Genomic DNA, 22919 nt, shown 5'->3' with positions numbered 1-22919 from the left:
GAAGATTTGATTTTAAAAATTAATGACTTGCCTAACAAGAAAAGATATGATTCAGACATTAAACCTTTCTCAACAGAAAAGGCAACATACTTGAAATGTTGAATCAAATCATTAATTGATAGCAAGTATTTTTGAAAATGGAAAGAAATTGATTTTGAAAAAAATTTGATTGAAAAGATTTGATTTGAAAAAGATTTGATTTTGAAAAATGTTGAAAACTTGAAAAAAAATTTGAATTGAAAACAGAATCTTCCCTCTTGTGCCATCCTGGCGTTAAATGCTCAGAATGGTGCACATTCTGGCGTTAAACGCCAGTTTGCCCTTTTTCACTGGGCGTTTTGAATGCCCAGCTTTTTCTGTGTAATTCCTCTGCTGTATGTTCTGAATCTTCAATTCTCTGTCTTATTGACTTGAAAAGACACAAATTAAAAAGATTTTTGGATTTTTAATAATGAGGAATAATCAAAATGCAACTAAAATCAAATAGACAATGCATGCAAGACACCAAACTTAGCAGTTTGTATACTACTGACACTAACAAAATGAGAATGCATATAACAAAACACTCAAGTCAAGAAAATTCAAAGATCAGAGCAAGAAAATCATCAAAAACATCTTGAAGATCACTAAAGACACATGAATGAATGCAAGAAGAATAGAAACATGCAATTGACACCAAACTTAACATGAGACTCTAGACTCAACAAGAAACATACAATATTTTTGGTTTTTATGATTTTGTAATTTTTTTAGTTTTTTCGAAAATTGAGTGGAAAAGAAAATAAAGATATCAAAATTCTTAATGAGAATTCCAGGAATCATGCAATGTTAGTCTAAAGCTTCAGTCTAAAGAAATTAGACATGGCTAGCCGAGCTTCAGCAGGACATTGCATTCAAGAGCTAAATTGATGAGAAACAATCAGCTTTGGTGATGATAAGAACATCACCTTAAAACACTAGAATTCATTCTTAAGAACTCTGAAGATAAATACCTAATCTAAGCAACAAGATGAACCGTCAGTTGTCCAAACTCAACAATCCCCGGCAACGGCGCCAAAAACTTGGTGCACGAAATTGTGATCACTACTTTTCACAACTCAAATAATCTCCGGTAATGAATCCAAAAACTTGGTGCTCAATACCATGGTATAAACATAATTTCACAACTTCGCACAACTAACCAGCAAGTGCACTGGGTCGTCCAAGTAATAAACCTTACGCGAGTAAGGGTCGATCCCACAGAGATTGTTGGTATGAAGCAAGCTATGGTCACCTTGTAAATCTCAGTCAGGCAGATTCAAATGGTTATGGATGATTTATGAATAAAACATAAAACAAGGATAGAGATACTTATGTAATTCATTGGTGAGAACTTCAGATAAGCGTATGGAGATGCTTTGTCCCTTCCGTCTCTCTGCTTTCCTACTGTCTTCATCCAATCCTTCTTACTCCTTTCCATGGCAAGCTGTATGTTGGGCATCACCGTTGTCAGTGGCTACAATCCCGTCCTCTCAGTGAAAATGTTCAACGCACCCTGTCACGGCACGGCTAATCATCTGTCGGTTCTCAATCAGGTTGGAATAGAATCCATTGATTCTTTTGCGTCTGTCACTAACGCCCAGCCTTCAGGAGTTTGAAGCTCGTCACAGTCATTCAATCATTGAATCCTACTCAGAATACCACAGACAAGGTTTAGACCTTCCGGATTCTCTTGAATGCCGCCATCAATTCTAGCTTATACCACGAAGATTCCGATTAAGGAATCCAAGAGATAAACATTCAAGCCTTGTTTGCTTGTAGAACGGGAGTGGTTGTCAGGCACGCGTTCATAAGTGAGAATGATGATGAGCGTCACATAATCATCACATTCATCAAGTTCTTGAGTGCGAATGAATATCTTGGAATAAGAACAAGCTTAATTGAATAGAAGAACAATAGTAATTGCATTAATACTCGAGGTACAGCAGAGCTCCACACCTTAATCTATTGTGTGTAGAAACTCCACCGTTGAAAATACATAAGAACAAGGTCTAGGCATGGCCGAATGGCCAGCCCCATGATCTAAGATAGCATAAGACTACTCAAAGATAGCTACCAAGATGAGAATACAATAGTAAAAGGTCCTATTTGTAGAGAACTAGTAGCCTAAGGTTTACATAAATGAGTAAATGACAGAAAAATCCACTTCCGGGCCCACTTGGTGTGTGCTTGGGCTGAGCATTGAAGCATTTTCGTGTAGAGACTCTTCTTGGAGTTAAACGCCAGCTTTTGTGCCAGTTTGGGCGTTTAACTCCCATTCTTGTGCCAGTTTGGGCGTTTAACGCCGGGCAGTTTTGAGCTGATTTGGAACGCCGGTTTGGGCCATCAAATCTCGGGCAAAGTATGGACTATTATACATTGCTGGAAAGCCCAGGATGTCAACTTTCCAACGCCGTTGAGAGCTCGTCGATTGGGCTTCTGTAGCTCCAGAAAATCCACTTCGAGTGCAGGGAGGTCAGAATCCAACAGCATCTGCAGTCCTTTTCAGTCTCTGAATCAAATTTTTGCTCAGGTCCCTCAATTTCAGCCAGAAAATACCTGAAATCACAGAAAAACACACAAACTCATAGTAAAGTCCAGAAAAGTGAATTTTAACTAAAAACTAATAAAAATATAATAAAAACTAACTAAAACATACTAAAATCATACTAAAAATAATGCCAAAAAGCGTATAAATTATCCGCTCATCAATGGTGCGCCAACGAAGCAGTGACGACGGAGCAGTGCCAACGGAGCAGCGCTAATGGAGGGTTGCAAGAGAGGATGCGAGGTTGTGAACCTGAGGAGGAGGCTTGCAGTTAGGGTGCGAGGGTTGCGACAGAGAGGGTGCGAAAGAGAGGGTGCGACGGAGGGCTACAAGATAGGGATTGGAGAGAGGGCTGGGTGCAAGGGTTCTCATTAGTAATAAAGGTTCTCAACAGTGATGAAGATGAAGGGCTCGAAGAGAGGGCTGGGTGCGAGGATTTTCATAGCAATGATGAAGATGAAGGGCTGGGTGCCGAAAAACCTTTGATGTATTCATTTGTATTTTCTTTTAATTTTTAATATTTCTTAATCTTATATGAAAAAAGTATATGATTTTCTTATTTTACGTGATTTTCTATTCTTATTTATTATTTGTATAATTTATTAAAAGATTGCATTATTAACCCGCATTCCACCTATTGGTGGTATAAACGGTCAATTGACTGCTCCCGTAATATCATCGGCACATCGAGCTATCTGTTTGATCCTTGCATTATTATTTTTTTATAGGATTTAAAACCGTAGTCATCTGTTGTGTAAGCAAATTGACCAACTCGTGATGGCTATCCTCAATTTATTGTTTAAACACAGCCAAAGATTCGACCATGTTAGGAGACGTTCTGACAGAAACTTGTCTCGACATCTTTGAAAATATAGAGGCACGTTCTCAAACCAACTGGCAGTCTTATTGGAGTTGCCCCTATGCCTTGTGTTGAAATGACGTTTAGCATTACTACATTAGGTTGCGCGGACATGGACACCGACCCTAAATATGGCAGATTGTTCATCAGATATTGATAAGCATTATAATTTACCATATTAGGGTTATAGTGAGTCGATATACCCACTGGAGGATATCCTATAAGAGGTGTAGGATTATACAAGGGGTTGTTCCTTGTCGTGGTTGTACCTCCTATATATCCCATGTTAGAATTATCCAATAGTGGAGAGTAATTTGGAGGTAACCCATATGCAAGCCATGTAGCAGGCACAATCGACAAAATTCCTGCTATGATAACAGGGTTCATCGTTTGACTTGATGGGCCAACCTCTGCTTCTGGGCCTCTTGTATTTTCACCAATGTCATTATTTGACGTATTCATCGAAGGAGAGGTTCTATTAGTCATTATTAACTTGTCACTGCATAATTGCATGCAAGATTTGACACGTTACTTAACCCAGTGTCCCACCAGACGTACTAATTTATTTTACTTGATTTTTGGTAAATATCAACAGGGTGTTGAATCAAGCTTGTATCAACTATTATCAAGATCTTAGTTCGTGGAGCAGATACGACTCCTTTGAAAAAGAGTGAATTCGACTCGAAAATTACTTAATGTTAATGTCGAAACCGTATGAGATGCTTGAATTGTGGCAAATAATAAAGAATTGCGATAAAAGAAAATAAATGAAAATAAGTAAATGAAAGAAAGAGTAAAATCAAAATTAAAAGAAAGCAAAGTAACAATAAAATACTGAAAGCAAAAAAATAAATTGAAACGAAAAAGAAAACAAAAGAAAAACAAATAAAAGTGGACTTTTAATATGCACATACACTTGTGTTCCATGTTCTTCCGTTGCATCACGGAGACTGAGAATTTTGGCCTAGTTTTGTGTGATGATTTAGTGTTTTTGAAGAAGTCTCAAAACTCTTCTGAGTTTCTCCTATTTATAGACCATGGAGATAGAGTTGTCATGGAGAATCTTGGCCCACGATCTTACTTCCTCCTTTTTCTCAGCCATGACCTTGTCTTGACCATGAAAAATCTTGACTCCTAAGTTTTGACACACATATCTTTCTTGATCTTCAAGTCTCAGACTTTCTTCAGCTTACTCCTTAAATTTTGCATCCATATTCTCCACTTAATTTGAAGGTTGAGTAGCAAGCCTTAATGCTCATAGAAAGACAATAACTACCTTTCGACTTCGATGTTTTTTGCACTATCTTTCTTTGATTTCAGTTTACTCGTCGATACCTATATAGTCAAAACATTGCTTTTGTAATCAAAATCATTAACAATCGAAACATTTTTTGTCAAGAAAAATCTATTTTTTGTACCAACAATTATTAATTTACATACACCACTACATATTTATAGACTACATTTCATTTTATTAAAATTCTAATAAGATATAGTTGGATTTATTAGAAATAAATTTTATAATATTTTACTAAGAAGTTTGAATTTAATATTTTTATACGTAAATGAATTTAATATTTTATTAAAAATGAATTAAAGAGTAAAAAATTCATTTAATTTTAGCCCTTAAACAAGTTTCATTAGCAAAAACCTAATAATTAAACATTTTGGTTACACTAATTTATAATCAACCAAATACAATAATAATAATAATAATAATAATAATAATAATAATAATAATAATAATAATAATAATAATTGGCCATGGAATATGTAAAGCAAGTCTCATAAGTGACTAGGAATGGCAAAAAAACTCATACGCATAAATATTCGCAAAAATTATGTGTAACAAAAAAATTAATAAGAATCTGTAAAATTTTTATAAAGACCGAACTTGCCCCTATGAATAAATAAGAGTGGAGCAGAAATTGAACTACTTTTTCTGCGAAAACTCAGAATCTTCACAAAAATAAAGTACTTAAATATTTTTATATAAGTATATATTTAATAGATTTTGTTTTCATTTTTTTTATAAAGGAACAAATTAATTATATATATAATATTTAAATTTGTAATAACTAATTATTTACATTTGTGTTATTTTATTAATTTATTTTAATTTACATATTAAATATTTTATGTGTATATTAATTATATTAAATTTGTGTTTAATTGTATTTTAATTTGATATATTTAGTTAAATTGTATTGAATTTTATTATAATTGGTTAATTTTAACAAAAAACTAAATATTCATAGATATTTATGGATATCTGTCTCTCCGATAAAAGAAATAACTGCGGATCTGTAATAAGATGGGACGGAGATGGAAGATATTTTATTAAACGGAGATAGAAAATGAAGGAGGGATTCCTGGTTCTATGGAGTTCATCGCCTTTCCTATAGTTCCGTTTGGTTGGTGTTTTTTGAACACAAAGACACAAATATAAATACACAAATAGATATAGACATAAATATATACAAATTATTTGTGTAATATGTTTGGTGGTGATACATAAGACATAGTCATTTAATTCAAATGTCTATTTTACTCCAAATATAACCATCACTACCATTGTCATTATCACTGACTTCTTCAATCACAACTAACTTTTCAACCTTCAATCCAAATGAATATCACTAATAAAATTTAATCATCAGTTTAAAAATTATTTTTTAATAATAAAAATTGATGCAAAAAAAAAAGATCTGAAAAATAGTAAAACAAAGAAGAAAGTGAGATTTGAGAGGGATATAAAAAAGGCCAGGTTAAGAAAATAGCAGAAGCAAAAAAGAATGTGATACAGAAGGAGAAAAAAAAGTTGGCCTAACTAGATCTGAAAAAAATGTCTAAGAGAGGAGATGGACGAGAAAGAAGAAGAGCAGAGGCAACATCGCATCAGTAGCACTAGCGGCAGTGGTTCAGAGAGCAAAATCACAGAAGTAAGGGTAGAACAATCAACCGAGAAGGGAAAGATGAAGAGACAAGGGTGTAGTGACGACAAAGGCAATGTCGATGGCAGTGACGGTCGCAGATGAAGCAGTGACGGAGAGAGACAATGTTAGAAGAAGAAGGAGGAAGGAGGAGGAAAGATGGAGAAGGGAGATCTGAGAAGAGAAAGAGGGTAAAAATGTAAACAAAAATCTATGTCTATGTCTAAGATTAGTATCTCAGTCGAGAAAAAAAATATCAAATACATGTATTTTATATATGTTTATGTACCATCGTGTCTAATAAAATTTGTGTCTCATCAAACAAACAGTAAATATGTGTCATTGTATTCATGTCTCTGATAAATATGGATATTAAACAAATGCTGCCTATAAGTGGCTCAAATTAATAAGCATAGTATATTTATAAAAATTTTGTTCTCGTGTATCCTAAAAACATAGATTAAACATATTATAAAAAAATTATTTTAATATTATTTATTACAAAAATAATATTTTTTACATTTTTAATACATAAAAATAATAAATAACTAATTTTTTTATAATATGCTTAATCTATATATATCCTTATAGCACACTATAACAAAATTTTATTTATATTTATATTATTTATGTGTGAGTTTGACTGCTAGGGTGCGTAGATGATCACGAATGATGTGGTGGCGCGTGAGAATATATAGTATTAGTATGTCTTAAATTAAATAAATAAATAAAATATTCCCATGCAAAAAACAAACAAGAGTGGGGAAGGGAACAGACCGGACCAACAAAAGTTTCATTCGGTTGGGACACACTTCAACTATTGTTCCATCACTGCACTCACTACTACTACTAAAGCTACAAATATTTTTTTAATCTTATTAAAAAATTTAATATCATTTAATAAACATATATATACATACATACACAGTTACACACCCATCCCGTTATTTTTCCTTACCTGAATATATCATTCATTTAATTACATTAATTTTAATTTTTTATATATATAATACAATAGATTTCAACTACGAAATTAACTTTACCAGTGTTTTTTTAATAAAAATATTAGAATATCAACAAAATTTATTATTTTTATTTTGGTTATTATTTTTATTTATAAATTTAATTATTTTAATTAATAATTTAATAACATATTTTTAGTTCACATTTTTAAATATTAATAACTAATTAATAATTAAAAAATTAATAAATTTATTTATTTTCTAACATTTTTTTATTTAAATCACTATTTTATGTTTAAATCATAAATCATAAAATTTTATATACTAAATCCTAAATTTTCTAAAAAGTAATGTTAAAAAAATTTATAATAAAAAGTTGATATTAATTAATAAATTTAATTTTAATATATCAATAATATAAAATATTTTACGTAATTATCTAATCACATCTATTATTTAAATAATCATTCACACAAAAAAATTTTATTATTTTATTAATATAATATTATATAATTAAATACATATATAAATACATCAAAATTAAATTCTAAACTAATTAAAAATGAAGCCCTATACTTTTTCAATACAATAATATAATCACATCATCGTCGTCATAATTAAAGTAAGCTCCTATTATATACTGTATGTGTTGGCATTATTCTAACACCAAATTGATAATTGATAAGATATGTAATATAGCATTAATTCATTCTCGGGTCAGCAAAAACACACACTGATCTCTTTGTCTAAGCACTGTATGATATACTATGCTTAACACAGTCTTTCACAGAGAAGTATAAAAAAGAAGCTTATAGGTTAAGAAACATAACATCAACTTCTCAAACCCTAGAAAGTAGTAATAAACAAAAAGTGATCTATATAGAGAGAGAATGAAGAATGAATGAACAAATAGAAACTTAAAAAAAAAATTGATATATAAATACTTATAAAAGGACCCTCCTTTATTTTTGCTTCTCATTTCCCATATCCTAATAACCCTTCCTCTTCCCACTATCCATCTTTCTTGCTTTCTCTCTTTCTCTCCCTATCTCTCTGCATCTTCCCCACAAAAACAAATATTCTCTCTCTCTCTCTCTCTCTCTCACTCTCTCCAACCACCAACACAAGAACCTTTTACAAAAGAAGAAGCACCAAGAAGAAGAACAACAAGAGGGAGAGAGAATAATAATTATTAACCATGGTTTTCACTTCAATTCCAGCAGCTTATCTTGAAGCAGCAGCCAACTGGCAGCAGCATCAACAGGTAAAAACAAATAACAAGAATAATAAATTAACAATAAGGGTTTCTTCACTTTGCTGCTGCTGCTGCTTCTTCTTCATGACTATAGTTTCATTTATTTTTCCTTTGTGTCCAAAAAGCACCCTAAATTTTCTTTCTTCCTTTTTTTTTTCCCTAAAAAAAAGATAAATAATATTCTTGTCACTTTTGCTTATACCCTCTTCTTGAATATACCAGATATTTGATTTCTATCCTTTATATGCTTTCTTCATCTTCTTTTCATTTTTGTTTTGATTTACTATTAAAAAGAAAACTTGGCTTATTTATTTTGCTCTTCCTTTTCTGATATGATGCTGTGTATAGCAACAACAAAATCATCAACCTAGTGGCAACTCTGGTGGTTCTACATCTCCTCAGCTTCTTCCACCACCACCACCTCCGCCACCACAACCTCAACCTCATGGAGCAGGAGGAGGAGCCGGCTCCATCAGGCCAGGCTCGATGGCGGATAGGGCAAGGATGGCGAACCTTCCCATGCCGGAGGCTTCACTAAGGTGTCCAAGATGCGAATCAACCAACACAAAGTTTTGCTACTTCAACAATTATAGCCTCTCTCAGCCCCGCCATTTCTGCAAGACCTGTAGAAGGTACTGGACAAGAGGCGGGGCCTTGAGAAACGTCCCCGTCGGCGGAGGATGCAGAAGAAACAAAAGAAGCAAAGGAGGCGGTGGAGGATCTTCCAGATCCCCCGCCGCAAGCTCCGACCGCCAGACGGGGAGTGCCAGCTCAACAAACTCGGTTTCCTCAAACTCAACCGGTGACATAGTGGGCCTCGGCCCATCTATGCCACCATTAAGATTTATGGCTCCATTGCATCATCATCAACTCACAGATTTTGCAACCGCTTCTGGTACAGACATACCCCTAAACTATAACCTAATGAACTATACCTCAATTTCAGGATCAATGGGAGGCGTAGGTTTAGGTGACTTGAGTTTCCAAATAGGAAACCCTTTAGCCGCCGCCTCTGGCGGCAGCGGAGGAGGAGCAAGTGGTGGCTCTTCTCTCTTATCTGGATTAGAACAATGGAGGATTCCACAACAGTTTCCATTCATGGCTGGTTTGGAAGGTTCTTCACATGGTGGTGGTAACAATAATGGTGGTGGATTATTATACCCTTTTGAAGGAAGTGCTGAGATAAGTGGTTATGTGAGGCCAAAGGTTTCAACTTCTATGGTGTTAACACAATTGGCTTCAGTGAAAATGGAAGATTCTAGAGAACTTAATAATGTTTCTTCTGGACAGTTCTTGATGGGAAGCATTGGCAACAATAACAACAACACCACCAGCAACAACAATGTTCCAACACATGAACAATATTGGAATGGTGCTACTGGAACTTCTGCTTCAGCTTCTTGGACTGAACTTTCTGGTTTTAGTTCTTCTTCCACTACAAGCAATAACCAACTATAGAAGTAGAGAAAAAAAAATTGAAGTTTCATGTCCTTTAATTTGAAGAATCTTTTTTTTATTATTATTTTATATTTTTATTGGTTTGGGTTATTAGTAGTGTGGCTTCTTTAATTTTAATTAATCTCTCTTTTTTTTTCTAAGACAAAAGTTTATGTCCAACCCCTTAATTGCCCTAATGTGAAGAGCTTTGAAGGTGGGTTATGGGTACTTTATTTGGTTAATTTCGTTTAATTAAGATCAAATGAAAAACCCTAGGAATGTTAGTTTTTTTTTTTCCTTTTAATCTTTGCATGTTCTTCTATCATCTTGTTTATTTTTCTTTGTATGAGAATGTTGGGTATAGTAACATTATGAGTTCAAAAGAATGATGTTTGATGATCAAGTTATTATTACCAATTTACCATATATTACAAATTGAGACACTTTTCTTTTTTTATTGGTATAGGATTGTTTGATGAAAAAATGCGCTGCATTCAGAAGCCAATCTCTAGAAAATAATAATTAATAATAAATATTTTATTTCAATACACCTTTTTCTATCAAGTTTTGGCGGGTGATCGATCGTAAGTAACAATGAAAATTTTCATGAGTCAATTGCAAAGAAGATTTTAGTTTACACGGTCAAATTTTCACTTTGATTATTGTAGTCTTTAAGATTTTTCTGGAATTTTCCTGTTGTGCAAAGAGTAAAGTGAGAGTAGTAGTTCAAAAGAGCTTAATAAATTAAGGTTGTTGTCTTTCTTATTATACACATTCTACTGCATATAAATCATATATAAATATAACTACCGGAAAAAAGTGAGATTTTGTTCCGTGAAAAAATAGATTTTTTTATTTTTCCCTTTTTATAAAAAGTCAATTTAAACATCTATTTGTAGGACCTTTACCTTGATTTAATTAATTATGCATTACAACAAGGTAGTTTTTTTTTTAAATCATTAACTTCGGAAAAATTAACTACCTTTCTCATTGTGTAAGATAAGATAATGCAAGCAAGGCTTAGATAGAGAAGTTTGTGTATTTTCCTTTAGCAACTAGGCAATCTTACTTTGTATATATTAGAAGGAACCACTATCTTTTGTGTACATAAAAAATTAATAATTAAATTAATTATTAAATAAAATATAAAAAAATAAATAATTTATGTATTTATATATAAATATATAATAACTGATATAATTTTGGAAGTAATAATATTTATGACATTAATTATCTTAATGAGAACAAATGAAGTTGATTAAGATAGATTCTTAAAACAACCTTGTAAGCAAATTGAGAATTAATGTTGGGATCTTATTTATTTCAGCAATCAACAAAGCAGTTTCAACTAGATGTTGCTTAATTTTATGAGTCAATGCAGGCATGCAGCCTTGAAAATTCACAATTGTTTGGTTTGAACAATCAAAGACAAAATTATGCTGAGACCCCAGCAGTGGACAAAGTAGTCTAACGGCCAGCTAAAAAGGTTATCATTGTCATATTGTACTAATAAATTTATTGTGACGAAAAATTTTGGATTTTTCTATTCCATTTTATGACGAACAAAGTAAAAATATTCCAGGGTATTTCCCTAACTTTATATAGGTTGTTTTTTATTTTTTTATTTTTTTAATAGAAAGGAAAAGAAAAAAAGAAAAATTGATTGTGATGTTTCATCTTGCGCAGCCAAAAAAACTCGCTATGAGATATCTTCACCGAGCAAATTGTATGTTCACGTCTTTCAAGAAATCCAATTCAAGTTGTTAAATTATTATTCCTGAATGATTAATTTTATAATGCCAATGAAGATGCAAATCTCAGCTTCCAATTTTATATTTGGAATATTTGAATACTCTAACATGCATATCCTCCTTGAGTTTAGTGACTTCCAACTCCCATAGAGAATATATTAGTTAAAATATCATTAATAAAGTGGATCAGTTGTTTGCATTCGTAGATAGCCTCTTTTCAAATTTGTTTGAATTTTGTATAGATTTTTTTTATGTTTTTCTTTACGATTTATCAAAGATTAAATTTTTAAATTTTTAAATATAGAGTTTTAATATTATTATGTTATAAAACTACTTTTTTTTAAATAAAATTATTTTTTTAAAAAATTCAAGTTTTTTTAAAAAAATTAAAAAAAATTTAATTATCAAATTAATTATTATATATCTATGTATAAATATATATAATATTTAATTTATTTTTAATATATATTTTATATTTAATACATATCCCATATAAATATCTAATTATTTAACAGATGATTTTTTGAATATACATGATATGACTTTTTTTTATTAATTCCTTTATTAGTTGTCTTCAAACCTGTTAAACAAACCCTTTATAGTATTCATTTCTGCAATGATGTCTCACATTTAGTTGAGGCGTAAGAGAGAGAAAGAGAGAGAAGAGAATGATTTAGTAATAATATGTTGATGTACTTATTGTTTTGTAAGACTAGAAGTGAGTATGAATGAAGACTTTGCCTAATTTTGGGGGTTTGAGAATGGCGGAGAAAAGCATCAAAAGACGACAAAAATTGCCACCCAATCCATGGACAGAGAAATCTAAAGATCATAGGAATAGTAGTAATCTTCGAGATTAGCAGCATCATCATGTCCATCATGGTCATGGTTCTTCTAGGAGTGCGAAAAAATTCTCGAACTAGGATTGCTGAACCCAATAAAGAGTCATAGATATACTAATGACACCGTTATTGCATTCCTTAGTTTTTCCTTCTACTTTGACCCAAAATAAAGTTTTATATCATTATCATGCAATGTCTATGGTAAGTATGTAGTTAGGTACATCAAAATTTTCTCAGAGCACATTAATGGTGATGATAACTTCAGTTTAAGTAAAAATAAAGAATAGTTTCACCTGGTAATGACTGTATATTTGTTTATTTATTTTTATAAATAAAAAGAATCGGCCAAAAAAATCTAGAGCCCCAGAAGCTGGAGAGATAAATGATAGTCCTTCCCGAAAGTATGAACGATGTGCATCTTTGCACTAAAATACTTTCACTTAAGAATGACTCCTTTCACATATTCATTCAAGAGTCTGAAAACTGAGCTGACAATATCGAAACTTTAATAGTTATTAATATTGTATTCAAATAAAGAGTGTGTGTGAGATCTTGTTATGCAAAAGTATGAAATTAAATCCTTTTATGCAGATAATTAAGTATACCATAATTCTATAATTAATGAGTTATATAATAAGTCTAATTTGTAATTTGTGAATATTATGAAGTCATTTTGTATTTCTATGTCCTTGTATAGAAATGGTTGATTTTATAGTCTTAATGTAACATTACTATAGAAATAACATATATTAGAAAACATAAGAATATAAAAATAAAATTTAAGTGTCTTTAAAATATTAATTAAGAAAGTGAAAACAAAAAGTTTTATTATTTGAATGCATTATATTTAAAACATAATTAAAATTTCATATTGATTTATATTTGCTTAATGTATAGAATTTTGATCACTTATACGTTAAGGTAAAAAAAGAATAATTTTTAAAATTTTTCTCCTTTTAAATAAGTGACCTTAACACATTAAAACATTTATTGACAAAATACTTTTTAATAAGTCTTTTACTTCTAATATTGTTAACAAATGTTTTATTATCAAATATCTTAAAAAATAATCAATAAAATATAACTTAAATGACATAATATTTTTATATTTATTTAGAGGTTGCGAATTCAAATCTCTTTATTTTTAATAAAAAAAATCTCAAAAAATACTTATACATGAATAAAATCTAAAAAAATTGAGAATTTAGCTAATAGATATCCTTACTATTTTTAGTATGTGCTTAAAACATGTTAAGCATGATTTAAAAAAGTGGAAAAATTTGTGATTGGTTTGATGCTTGTAACTAAGTAAGAGTATTTCAAGATGTAAGTTGTACTAAGGTTGTGGCAAAAAACATAGTCAAAGGCACAGAGATCTGGGCAAGCTAGTACTATCTGCCAACAGTTCTCACTCACTGCCACAAAACACAAACTGCAATGCAAATGCAACAACAACAATGGAATTAGAATGTCTGTCATAACTCTGACCCCGTCGCACCCATTCACGCGCGTGGGGCGCGTGTCACTGCTTTGTCAGTGTGTTTTTGGACCACATAGGCAACAGAAGCCGCGCCTCGGTGGCAGTGATTGGATCCTTCGTTGGGCACGCGCCTCGATGTGGCGTGGGAATTTGTAGCTTTGAACATTCTAATTTCAGTTGTGTGTGCTTAGTTTAGTGCATGCCTTTAACTTCTCGCATGGTGTGTATATGATGCCACTGTTCCTTCTTTTCACTGCTTTGCGTCAAACAGGACAATCAAAGGATCTCAATTATGTACTGCTTCTCTCTTTTGAACACATACTACTGCTGCTGCCTATTTCGCATTAATATTTGGATAAAACACCAATTTTGTTCTGATCTTAATGTTTTAAAATATTTTAAATTATAATTAAAAAATATTTAACATTAAATTTAACGTTTGATTTTTTATTAATTTTATATTTAAACGAATAATTTTTATTTTCATTATATGTTTTTTTATATAAATTTTTTTTTACTAAAAATAAAAAAATTCAAACTCGCGATCTCTTAAGTGAGTATAAGAAGACTATATCATTTGAGTTATAATTTATTGACGATGTTTCTTTATATCATTTTTCAATTTTATTCTCTTCGAATCACTACTACCACCATACATGACCCTTATGCATTTATTAAAAGACATGGAGCAACCAGGGAATAGAGAGCTTGTGCCTTGTGGCATTGTCGGAGCTAACAACCAATCAACTGAAGCTAAGGAAGGATATAAGGAGGAAGAGGTGCCGACAGTTGTCAGGAGAGGGCGTGGTGATGGTAGTGGCTAAAACAGAGAAGGTTAGAGGAAGATTATACCAAAAAAGATATTTAATAGCAATAAAAATTATTATTTTGATTAGTAAAGTAAATTTGATTATCTTGTAAAACGTTTTAACAAACGCTAGAAATAGAAAATATATAGTTTGTGTATTATTAGGGTATAAACCCTTAATATTGTGTGACAATACACAAACCATCTAATGAGTATTTAGTATATATTGTTTTTGTATTTTATATTTTGGACAACAAAAGAAAAATAGTATTAGTCAATTATTCGAATAAGTTTTATTGATATCACATCTTTATTTCCTCAAGATATTCTTAATTAAAATTATAATTACTTTGATAAAGGTTATGATGATAAAATAGAATCAATTGAGCTAGTTAACTCCAAGTTATTAAAATAGAGATAGTTAGAAGATAGAACGAGTTAGAACTCAACAATGTTGTTATGGTGCCACATGTCCTAATGCATTTATAAATAAATTGTACTATAACTAACTCTTAACTGATCATTCATTTATTGTATTTTTTGGGAATTTAAGCTCAAACATAGAAAAAATCTCCCTTTTTCTCTAGCATTTCTCAACCATCCTTCTTCTAATTTTTCTTGATTTATTTTTATTGAGTTGAGTATCTTTTATGGTATCCGAACTCACAATCTTTTACCTTTTATGGCTGCTAATTTCTAATTTTTAGAACTATATCTCAATTTCTCATAATGAAATGTCTTTTATATATATATATATATATATATATATATATATATATATATATACTCTTGATCTCAGTCTCACTTCTCAACCTTTTTACTTCTTCTAATTTTTCTCTACTTATTCTCTATTGCTATTATTGAGTTAGGTATCTTTCATGGTATATGAATTCACAATCTTTTAGCTTTTATGGCTGTTGATTTTCAGAATTACAACATCTCAATTTCTCAGGCGCCTCCAAGATTCATATGCTCTTCGATATCTATGAAGTTTGACGATGATAATTTTTTGCAATGAAAAGATCGGGAAGAATCAATAATTGAACACTACAAAAAAAACGTTAAATACCGTCGGATTTAGCGTCATTAACATCGGCTTTTCTGGTAAATTTATTAATAGTTTAGGTGTTAAATTCGTCAGGTCAAATCATTACCAGCGAATTTACGTTTTCGATGATAAATTTGCTGTTAATAATTAGAGAAAAAACGGAAAAAATAGGTGTGAAATATAGCATGAAATTTTCCAACAAATTTTTCTGTCGGTAAACCCAATTAGTATAATACTGCATTTTGGTGACCCACAATGCGTTACCGTCGAATTTATCCGCCAGTAAATCCGATGGTAACAAGCCCTAAAATTCGAAGTGCAAACCATCTTCCCCTTCATTTCAAATTTTCCATCTCTCTCTAACCTCTCTTCTCCCAATCTCTTTCTAACCCCCTCCTCTCTTCACCGCTCCGTTAGCCCCACCCCCATCGGCAGCGCCTGTGTAGCCTCCATTCGTCGCCTCCTCTCCCCCTCACCAAAGTCAACCCCTTCTTTCTCTCCCTTCGCAACCCAGCATCAGCTGTGACTCCTTCTCTCCCTCTCTATTCATGTCTCGCCGTTTAGCACCACCGCGGCTGTTAACCAGCGGTGGCTGTCGTTGCCACTGCATCTCCCTCCCTTGAGTTCTTCTTCCTCTATTCAAACCTCAGGTTTCATGATCACTCTTTTTCTTTGTTTAAGTTAATTTAGGATTTATTTATATGTTAATTTCTAGTTAGTAAGTGGAATTGCTTATCATTAGTTATCATATGTTAATTACATGTCTTAGAAGAATGGAATGTTAATGAGTATGGAGACTTCATGTTTAGCATTGAGAAAATATGGCAAACAAGTCTTCATCATGGGTTTAGGCCATTGAAGATAAGTTTTCTTGTTAAAGCCTAAATAATTAATAATTAGCATTTTTTATGTGACTATATATCAAATATTATTTCAGCTATTAAGTTTAATTTACTTGTTTATGATATTTGAAGATATAAAATTAATATTATAGAAATTGTATTAATTATACATTGTACCTAAATCATCATATGTTGTCTGTTCAAGAACTTGGTCTTACAATTTATGCAATTGGTGCACGAAATTGTGATCAATACTTTTCACAGCTCAAATAATCCCTAGTAATGGCTCCAAAGACTTGGTGCTCAATACCATGGCATAAACACAACTTCGCACAACTAACCAGCAAGTGCACTGGGTCGTCCAAGTAATAAACCTTACGCGAGTAAGGGTCGATCCCACGGAGATTGTTGGTATGAAGCAAGCTATGGTCACCTTGTAAATCTCAGTCAGGCAGACTCAAATGGGTATAGTGATAAACGAATAAAGCATAAAGATAAAGATAGAGATACTTATGTATATCATTGGTGAGAGCTTCAGATAAGCGAATGAAGATGCCTTCCCTTCCGTCTCTCTGCTTTCCTACAGTCTTCATCCAATCCTTCTTACTCCTTTCCATGGCAAGCTCATGTAGGGTTTCACCGTTGTCAGTGGCTACCTCCCATCCTCTCAGTGAAAATGTTCCCATGCTCTGTCACAGCATATGGCTAATCAGCTGTCGGTTCTCGGTCAGGCCGGAATAAAATTCATCGATCCTTTTGCGTCTGTCACTAACGCCCCGCCTGCTAGGAGTTTGAAGCACGTCACAGTCATTCAATCATTGAATCCTACTCAGAATACCACAGACAAGGTTAGACCTTCCGGATTCTCTTGAATGCCGCCATCAGTTCTCGCCTATACCACGAAGACTCTGATCTCACGGAATGGCTGGCTCGTTTGTCAGGCGAGCACTCGTTTGTCAGGCGATCAACCATGCATCGTGTATCAGGAATCCAAGAGATATTCACTAAGCCTCGTATGCTTGTAGAACAAGAGTGGTTGTCAGTCACTTTGTTCATGAGTGAGAATGATGATGAGTGTCACGGATCATCACATTCATCAAGTTGAAGAACAAGTGATATCTTGGAACAAGAACAAGCGGAATTGAATAGAAGAACAATAGTAATTGCATTAATACTCGAGGTACAGCAGAGCTCCACACCTTAATCTATGGTGTGTAGAAACTCCACCGTTGAAAATACATAAGAACAAGGTCTAGGCATGGCCGTGAGGCCAGCCTCTCAATGATCTAAGATAGCATAAAACTCAAAGATAGCTACCAAGATATCTAATACAATAGTAAAAGGCCCTACTTATAGAAAACTAGTAGCCTAAGGTGTACAAAGATGAGTAAATGACATAAAAATCCACTTCCGGCCCCACTTGGTGTGTGCTTGGGCTGAGCAAATGAAGCATTTTCGTGTAGAGACTCCTCTTGGAGTTAAACGCCAGCTTTTATGCCAGTTTGGGCGTTTAACTCCCAATTAGGTGCCAGTTCCGGCGTTTAACGCTGGAATTTCTTGAGGTGACTTTGAACGCCGGTTTGGGCCATCAAATCTTGGGCAAAGTATGAACTATCATATATTGCTGGAAAGCCCAGGATGTCTACTTTCCAACGCCGTTGAGAGCGCGCCAATTGGGCTTCTGTAGTTCCAGAAAATCCACTTCGAGTGCAGGGAGGTCAGAATCCAACAGCATCTGCAGTCCTTTTCAGTCTCTGAATCAGATTTTTGCTCAGATCCCTCAATTTCAGCCAGAAAATACCTGAAATCACAGAAAAACACACAAACTCATAGTAAAGTCCAGAAAAGTGAATTTTAACTAAAACTAATAAAAATATACTAAGAACTCAACTAAAACTACCAAAAACATACTAAAAACAATGCCAAAAAGCGTATAAATTATCCGCTCATCACAACACCAAACTTAAATTGTTGCTTGTCCCCAAGCAACTGAAAATCAAATAAGATAAAAAGAAGAGAATATACTATAGACTCCAAATTATCAATGAAACTTAGCTCCAAATTAGATGAGCGGGACTAGTAGCTTTTTGCCTCCGAACAGTTTTGGCATCTCACTCTATCCTTTGAAATTCAGAATGATTGGCTTCTTTAGGAACTCAGAATCCAGATAGTGTTATTGATTCTCCTAGTTAAGTATGATGATTCTTGAACACAGCTACTTATTGAGTCTTGGCCGTGGCCCAAAGCACTCTGTCTTCCAGTATTACCACCGGATACATACATGCCACAGACACATAATTGGGTGAACCTTTTCAGATTGTGACTCAGCTTTGCTAAAGTCCCCAATTAGAGGTGTCCAGGGTTCTTAAGCACACTCTTATTGCCTTGGATCACAACTTTATTTCTTTCCTTTTCTTTTCTTTTTCTTTCTCCCCCTTTTTTTTCTTTTTCGTTTTTCTCTTTCTCTTCTCTTTTTTTTTTGTATTCACTGCTTTTTCTTGCTTCAAGAATCATTTTTATGATTTTTCAGATCCTCAGTAACATGTCTCCTTTTTCATCATTCTTTCAAGAGCCAACAATTTTAACATTCATGAACAACAAATTCAAAAGACATATGCACTGTTCAAGCATACATTCAGAAAACAAAAAGTATTGTCACCACATCAAACTAATTAAGCTAGTTTTAAAGATGAATTCGAAATCCTGTACTTCTTGTTCTTTTGTAATAAAAACAGTTTTCATTTAAGAAAGGTGATGGATTCATATTCATAGCTTTAAGGCATAGACACTAAGACACTAATGATCATAAGACACAAACATGGATAAACATAAAGCATAATTTTCGAAAAACAGAAAAGCAAAGAACAAGGAGATTAAAGAACGGGTCCACCTTAGTGATGGCGGCTTGTTCTTCCTCTTGAAGGTCTTATGGAGTGCTTGAGCTCCTCAATGTCTCTTCCTTGTCTTTGTTGCTCCTCTCTCATGATTCTTTGATCTTCTCTAATTTCATGGAGGAGGATGGAGTATTCTTGGTGCTCCACCCTTAGTTGTCCCATGTTGGAACTCAATTCTCCTAGGGAGGTGTTGATTTGCTCCCAATAGTTTTGTGGAGGAAAGTGCATCCCTTGAGGAATCTCAGGGATCTCAGGATGAGTGGGGTCTCTTGTGTGCTCCATCCTCTTCTTAGTGATGGGCTTGAGGTCATGCCTTCTCAGTTGAACCGGCTTTCCTCTTGAATCTCTCTTCCATTGTGCGCCCTCTTCACATATGACTGTGAGGACTTGGTCCAACCTTTGATTAAAGTTGACCCTTCTAGTGTAAGGATGTTCATCTCCTTGCATCATGGGCAAGTTGAATGCTAACCTTACATTTTCCGGACTAAAATCCAAGTATTTCCCCCGAACCATAGTAAGATAATTCTTTGGATCCGGGTTCACACTTTGGTCTTGGTTCTTGGTGATCCATGCATTGGCATAGAACTCTTGAACCATCAAGATTCCGACTTGTTGAATGGGGTTGGTAAGCACTTCCCAACCTCTTCTTCGGATCTCATGGCGGATCTCCGGATATTCACCCTTTTTGAGTGAAAAGGGGACCTCGGGGATCACCTTCTTCAAGGCCACAACTTCATAGAAGTGGTCTTGATGCACCCTTGAGATGAATCTATCCATCTCCCATGACTCGGAGGTGGAAGCTTTTGCCTTCCCTTTCCTCTTTCTAGAGGTTTCTCCGGCCTTGGATGCCATAAATGGTTATGGAAAAACAAAAAGCAATGCTTTTACCACACCAAACTTAAAAGGTTTGCTCGTCCTCGAGCAAAAGAAGAAAGAAGAAAGTAGAAGAAGAAGGGAGTGGCTTATGTGTTCGGCCAAGGAGGGGGAGAAGTGGTGTTTAGGTTGTGTGAAAATGAAGGGGTGAAGAAGGGTTTATATAGGAGAGGGGGAAGATGGGGTTCGGCCATTATGGGTGGGTTTGGTGGGGATCCTGTGGGGTCCACAGATCATGTGGTGTCAAGGAAAAGTCATCCCTGCACCAAATGGCATTCAAAATCACGTTTTGAGCCATTTCTGGCGTTAAACACTGGGCTGGTGCCCATTCCTGGCGTTTAACGCCAGGTTCTTGCCCTTTTCTGGCGTTTAACGACAGTCTGGTGCCCCTTTCTGGCGTTAAACGCCCAGAATGGTGCCAGACTGGGCGTTAAACGCCCAACTGCTAGCCTCACTGGCGTTTAAACGCCAGTGGGTTCTTCCTCCAGGGTGTGCTGTTTTTCTTCCTGTTTTTCATTCTGTTTTTGCTTTTTCAATTGATTTTGTGACTTCTCATGATCATTAACCTACAAAATAAGATAAAATAACAAAGGAAAATATATAAAATATAACATTGGGTTGCCTCCCAACAAGCGCTTCTTTAATGTCAGTAGCTTGACAGAGGGCTCTCATGGAGCCTCACAGATACTCAGAGCAATGTTGGAACCTCCCAACACCAAACTTAGAGTTTGAATGTGGGGTTTCAACACCAAACTTAGAGTTTGGTTGTGGCCTCCCAACACCAAACTTAGAGTTTGACTGTGGGGGCTCTGTTTGACTCTGATTTGAGAGAAGCTCTTCATGCTTCTCTTCCATGGTGACAGAGGGATATCCTTGAGCCTTAAACACAAAGGATTCTTCATTCACTTGAATGATCAGTTCACCTCTATCAACATCAATCACAGCCTTTGCTGTGGCTAGGAAGGGTCTGCCAAGGATGATGGATTCATCCATGCACTTCCCAGTCTCTAGGACTATGAAATCAGTAGGGATGTAATGGTCTTCAATCTTCACCAATACATCCTCTAGAAGTCCATGAGCTTGTTTTCTTGAGTTGTCTGCCATCTCTAGTGAGATTCTTGCAGCTTGTACCTCAAAGATCCTTAGCTTCTCCATTACAGATAGAGGCATGAGGTTTACACTTGATCCTAAGTCACACAGAGCCTTCTTGAAGGTCATGGTGCCTATGGTACAAGGTATGGAAAACTTCCCAGGATCTTGTTTCTTTTGAGGTAATTTCTGCCTAGACAAGTCATCTAGTTCTTTGGTGAGCAAAGGGGGTTCATCCTCCCAAGTCTCATTTCCAAATAACTTGTCATTTAGCTTCATGATTGCTCCAAGATATTTAGCAACTTGCTCTTCAGTGACATACTCATCCTCTTCAGAGGAAGAATACTCATCAGAGCTCATGAAAGGCAGAAGTAAGTCCAATGGAATTCTCTATGGTCTCATTTTGAGCCTCAGATTCCCATGGTTCCTCATTGGGGAACTCATTGGAGGTCAGTGCACGCCCATTGAGGTCTTCCTCAGTGGCGTCCACTTCCTCTCTTTCCTCTCCAGATTCGGCCATGTTTATGGCTTTGCACTCTCCTTTTGGATTTTCTTCTGTATTGCTTGGAAGAGTACTTGGAGGGAGTTCAGTAATTTTCTTGCTCAGCTGTCCCACTTGTGCCTCCAAATTTCTAATGGAGGACCTTGTTTCAGTCATGAAACTTTGAGTGGTTTTGATTAGATCAGAGACCATGGTTGCTAAGTCAGAGGGGTTCTGCTTAGAATTCTCTGTCTGTTGCTGAGAAGATGATGGAAAAGGCTTGCCATTGCTAACCCTGTTTCTTCCACCATTATTGTTGAAACCTTGTTGAGGTCTCTCTTGATTCTTCCATGAGAAATTTGGGTGATTTCTCCATGAAGAATTATAGGTGTTTCCATAGGATTCTCCTAGGTAATTCACCTCTTCCATTGAAGGGTTCTCAGGATCATAAGCTTCTTCTTCAGATGAAGCATCCTTAGTACTGCTTGGTGCATTTTGCATTCCAGACAGACTTTGAGAAATCAAATTGACTTGTTGAGTCAATATCTTGTTCTGAGCCAAAATTGCATTCAGAGTATCAATCTCAAGAACTCCTTTCCTCTGACTTGTCCCATTGTTCACAGGATTCCTTTCAGAAGTGTACATGAATTGGTTATTTGCAACCATTTCAATGAGCTCTTGAGCCTCTGTAGGCGTCTTCTTCAAATGAAGAGATCCTCCAGCAGAGCTATCTAAAGACATCTTGGATAGTTCAGAGAGACCATCATAGAAAATACCTATGATGCTCCATTCAGAAAGC

The 22919-nt window shown here is 34.3% G+C and overlaps 1 protein-coding gene across 1 annotated transcript; it reads left to right on the top strand.

Moving 5' to 3' along the window:
• Window positions 1–8367: 8367 nt before the first annotated feature.
• On the top strand, window positions 8368–10282 carry LOC130936357 (dof zinc finger protein DOF2.4-like). Its single transcript, XM_057866421.1, has 2 exons — window positions 8368–8584; window positions 8924–10282. The coding sequence occupies exons 1-2, from the start codon at window positions 8519–8521 to the stop codon at window positions 10031–10033; spliced, it is 1176 nt and encodes a 391-aa protein (XP_057722404.1). The 5' UTR covers window positions 8368–8518; the 3' UTR covers window positions 10034–10282.
• Window positions 10283–22919: the final 12637 nt, after the last annotated feature.

The sequence above is a fragment of the Arachis stenosperma genome, chromosome 6, assembly GCF_014773155.1.
Source record: "Arachis stenosperma cultivar V10309 chromosome 6, arast.V10309.gnm1.PFL2, whole genome shotgun sequence".
In the NCBI taxonomy this organism is placed as follows: Eukaryota; Viridiplantae; Streptophyta; class Magnoliopsida; order Fabales; family Fabaceae; genus Arachis; species Arachis stenosperma.
This window is presented reverse-complemented; position numbering and strand designations above follow the sequence as displayed.